The sequence below is a fragment of the Nematolebias whitei genome, chromosome 18 (assembly GCF_014905685.2).
Source record: "Nematolebias whitei isolate Nwh7 chromosome 18, NemWhi1, whole genome shotgun sequence".
NCBI lineage: Eukaryota > Metazoa > Chordata > Actinopteri > Cyprinodontiformes > Rivulidae > Nematolebias > Nematolebias whitei.
Window position 1 is genome coordinate 41,244,224 of NC_056515.1, and position 4,586 is coordinate 41,248,809.

Consider the following 4,586-nt stretch of genomic DNA (forward strand, 5'->3'; position numbering starts at 1 on the left):
GAAGCTCAGTCCTCACCTCCTTCTACAGGTGTGCAGTGGAGAGCATCCTGTGCTCCAGCATCAACGTGTGGCATGGAGGCTGCACAGCTGCAGAAAGAAAAGCTTTGCAGAGAGTGGTGAAGGCTGCACAGAAATCTGTTGGAATCAGTCTCCCCACCATCACAGACATCTACACCTCCAGATGCAGGAAGAGGGCCACCTGCATCATGAAGGACCCCACTCACCCAGCACACACACTTTTTGCCCCACTCCCCTCAGGAAGGAGGTTGAGGAGCATTAAGTGTAGAATCACTAGACTGAGGAACAGCTTCTACCCTGAGGCTGTTAGACTCACGAATCTCTAACTAGAATAATCACTGTGAAAAACCATATCATGTTGCTGCTGATCTGTTTCATGTTGCTGCTGATCTGTTTCAATGTTGATGTGTTCATGCGTGCACATCTGCTCACAGACTCATGTTCATGTTTGATGTTTCATGTTGATTGCCAAATTTACTTCCCCCTGAGGCACAGAGGCACACGCTCTATTCAGCCTCTTCTTGACTGCCTGGCTGACATCCGGGACTGGATGGCTTTAAACTTCTTAAGCTTCAATGAGAAGAAGTCTGAAGTCATGCTGTTCCATCCCAGTGGCTCACTCATGAACTATGACATTGACCTATTCTCTCTTGCCCCGCTAGAGAAACAAAAGGTGACTAATCTGGGGGTGATAATGGACCCGTCCTTAAAACTCAACAGTCACGTAAACATGATGGTCAAATCCTGTTTTTTTCAGCTGAGACGGCTGTCTAAGCTGAAGCCTATACTCAACAAAAAGAACCTTGAGACAGTGATCCACGCCTTCATAACATCTAGGCTTGATTACTGCAATTCACTTCTGTTTGGAATCAGTCAGTCCTCCATTGCTCGTCTACAACTGGTCCAAAATGCTGCAGCCCGATTTTTAACTGGTACAGGCTATAGAGAGCACATCACGCCAGTTTTGGCCTCCCTGCACTGGCTACCCATTCACCTTCGGATCCATTTCAAAATTCTCATGTATGTTTTTAAATCACTGAACAGTTCCGCCCCATCCTATCTCACTGATCTTCTGCAGCCATATGTCCCACCGCGCTCTCTGAGGTCAGCAGACCAGATGCTTCTCTCAGTCCCAGAAACCCGTCGTAAGCTCAGAGGTGACGGGGCTTTCTCTGTTGCAGGTCCACGACTGTGGAATGAGTTGCCACTGAGTGTCCGGCAGGCTCCCACACTCTCAGTCTTTAAGTCTCGCTTGAAGACCCACTTCTATTCGCTTGCCTTTAACACGGTGTGATTTGTTTTGGTCCGGTCTGTTCTCTACTCTGTTGGCCATTTTAGTTAGCTTCTGCTGCTATTTGTATCTGTATTTCTATTTTATGTTTTCCTGTCCGCTGTGCATGTTTGTGTTCTTTTGTACAGCACTTTGGTTGGCCTTGTTGCTGTTTTAAGTGCTATATAAATAAATTGGTATGGTATGGTATGGTATGTTTGTGCTGATGTTCAATGTTTTATGTTATGAGTGCTTAGTGTATATTTAGTTGATATTTTTCTTAGTTCATATCTTAGATGTTATTACTGTTTTTCTTATACATTTTATTGTTGGATGTAACTGGGACCCTGTGTACATAATTTCGCTCCACCACATGTACCACATGAGGTGCGAATGACAATAAAGAAACTCTGACTCTGACTCTCTGAAAGTACACCTGGACTATAGAAAGTACACCTGAACTATAGAAAGTACACCTGAACTATAGAAAGTACACCTGAACTATAGAAAGTACACCTGAACTATAGAAAGTACACCTGGACCATAGAAAGTTCACCTGGACTATAGAAAGTTCACCTGGACCATAGAAAGTACACCTGAACTATAGAAAGTACACCTGAACTATAGAAAGTACACCTGGACTATAGAAAGTTCACCTGGACTATAGAAAGTACAGCTGGACTATAGAAACCTGGACCTGTCATTCTGTGTCTGTTTCTACTTCCTGTCCTCTCAGACCCAGCCAGTCGAAGCCGTTCGTCCTGAGCTGGTTCTGGAGGTTTCTTCCTGTTAAAGGGAGTTTTTCTTCCCACTGTCTCCTCGGTTCTCGCTCAGGATGAGAGACTGTGATGAAGAGAAGATTCAACACAACCTGCTGCTTCCTGAGATAGAGAACTTTAATAATCGTCTTTTATAAAGTTTGTGAATGTTTCTGTTCAGAGAGCTGAGATGTTGTCTGTTGGGACTTGGAGCTATAGAAATAAACTGAATTGAACTGAATTGAACTGAATTAGAAAGACACTGATGCACCTGAGGTCGTGGAGTTCTGATCCGGAGCCTGTGATGAGCAAGAACTGTCCTGGGCTCAGCTGGGTGATGGTGACCTCAGCAAACACTTTCCCAGCAGGAGTCAACATGTGACTGATATTTGTCTGACTCACCTGAAAATAAATTATTTCAAACAACGCTCAGTTAAATCATTTCTAACAGCTAAAATGAGCAAAAGCTTATGTGAAATAAAAAAAAAAACATCAGAAGTGGATGAAGCCTGAAGGACAAACGTAGCTGAAGCAGAAGTTTTGAAGGTGCTGATAAATGTGAGTCTACCTTCGGCATGGTGTTCGCAAACAGCTGATCGAGTAGCTTGACGGAGTCCTTCCCCTTCACAATAAATTTTCCAAACGGAGTGAGGTCAATCACTCCCACCCTCTCCATCACCAGTCTGCACTCTCTGCCAACTGGTCCAAACCAGTTGGTGCGGCGGAAACTGGGCCTGAGCACAGAACCAGTTATGAGTCTGTTATTTAAAAACAGCAGCTTCAGTTAGCACAGCTGGAATTTACGGCCATTTTTACTGACTTCAAGTGAATCAGTTAAAAACATAAAGTCAAAAGTTACTTTCTAAAAGTTCCACTGAAATACGTGCAGCTGTTCAGGACATATTTTGCTAACACAAAGCAGCGCTGATTACCACACCCAATTCTAGGATTCTAGGTACATAAATATAAATCAGACCTTTTATGTGTTTGATTAGATGCTTTAGAATCCATTCAGTGACTCACACACACACACACACACAGTGAAAGAACGGCCATACTTGTATCCGGTGTCGTCTCCAGGTTTGTGGAACCAGTGAGGCTGTTCCCAGCCGGCGTGGAAGCCCATGGAGCATTTGTCCTTCAGCAGCTCGTACACGCCGCTCATCCTGCAGGTTGGTCGGCCAGCGAAACGCTCCTCCTTCGGGTAACCAACTGTGCAAACCGAGTTATAAAATGTCAGACAGGGGTATGGTGGGCTGTTCTCCATGCAGAAAGCAGTTGTCGTTGTTCCTCTTACCCACGTTGTTGAAGCCGTAGGACTCTCTAGCTTTGGCACACATGAAAGGGACGTCTGTCCATTTGCCGTATCGGTTCGGGTCACATTCAATCAGGTCGTAAGGAGGCTCTCCATTCCTAATCCAGTCACTCAGGAATTTACCAATCCCACCAGCATGGATCACTCCATACCTGACCACATAACAACCAGTCATGGATCAGTATGAATCACAACCATCAAAGTCAGAGTTTCTTAGTCGTTCCACCACATGTACCACATGGTGGACAGTGTGTACACAGGGTCCCAGTCCCAGTTCCATCCAACAACAATATAAACTGTAAAGAAAAACAGTGATAAGATCTAAGATATGAATGACGTTTTGGTTTTTGGACCTGAGCACCTTAGGAATGAATGTTTCAGTCTTTCTCCCTCCTTAGATGCATTAATCTGTCCTCCAGCTCTAATGTTAAAAATCTTGGTGTTATTTTTGATCAGGACATGTCTTTTATCCCCCACATTAAAAACGTTACTAGAACCTCCTTCTTCCACCTGCGTAATATCACTAACATTAGAAACATCTGATCTAAAGATGATGCAGAAAAACTGGTCCATGCATTTGTCACGTCTAGACTGGACTATTGCAATGGTTTATTATCTGGGTGTCCAAATACTTCTTTAAAACGTCTTCATTTGATCCAAAATGCTGCTGCCAGAGTCTTAACTGGAGTTACTGGGAGAGATCATGTCTCTCCAGTTTTAGCTTCTCTCCATTGGCTCCCTGTCAAATCCAGAATAGAATTCAAAATCTTACTTCTAACCTACAAAGCTCTCAACAACCTAGCTCCATCTTATATTACAGATCTTATTGTTCCATATTTTACTAACAGAGCACTTCGCTCTCAGACTGCAGGTTTACTTGTGGTTCCTAGAGTTTACAAAAACAGAATGGGAGGAAGATCTTTCAGTTATCAGGCTCCTCTCTTGTGGAACCAACTTCCAGTTTCTGTCCATGAGGCTGACACATTGTCCAGTTTGAAGACTGGGATTAAGACTTTCCTTTTTGATAAATCCTATAGTTAGGGTCGGCTTGGGTTTCCTGAGCTAATTATTTTTTCTTTCCTTAACATGTTTTGTCTTTCAGGTACACCTGGACCTATATCTGGACCTGGACCTATATCTGGACCTGGACCTATATCTGGACCTACCATTCTGTGTTCGTCTGTCTCTCCTTCCTGTCCTCTCAACCAGCCGGTCAAAGCAGATG

General features: G+C 43.9%; 1 protein-coding gene across 1 annotated transcript in view; it reads right to left on the reverse strand.

Annotated features, from left to right (window-relative positions):
• The window catches only part of dmgdh (dimethylglycine dehydrogenase), a 23,987-nt gene that overhangs the window by 13,491 nt on the left and 5,910 nt on the right, over positions 1 to 4,586 (reverse strand). The window contains exons 4-7 of the mRNA XM_037692091.1: positions 3,344 to 3,513; positions 3,105 to 3,258; positions 2,615 to 2,780; positions 2,318 to 2,448 (exon numbers count right to left, since the gene is read on the reverse strand). Of these exons, the coding sequence (XP_037548019.1) occupies positions 2,318 to 2,448; positions 2,615 to 2,780; positions 3,105 to 3,258; positions 3,344 to 3,513 (621 nt within the window). The remainder of the gene's footprint in view (positions 1 to 2,317; positions 2,449 to 2,614; positions 2,781 to 3,104; positions 3,259 to 3,343; positions 3,514 to 4,586) is intronic.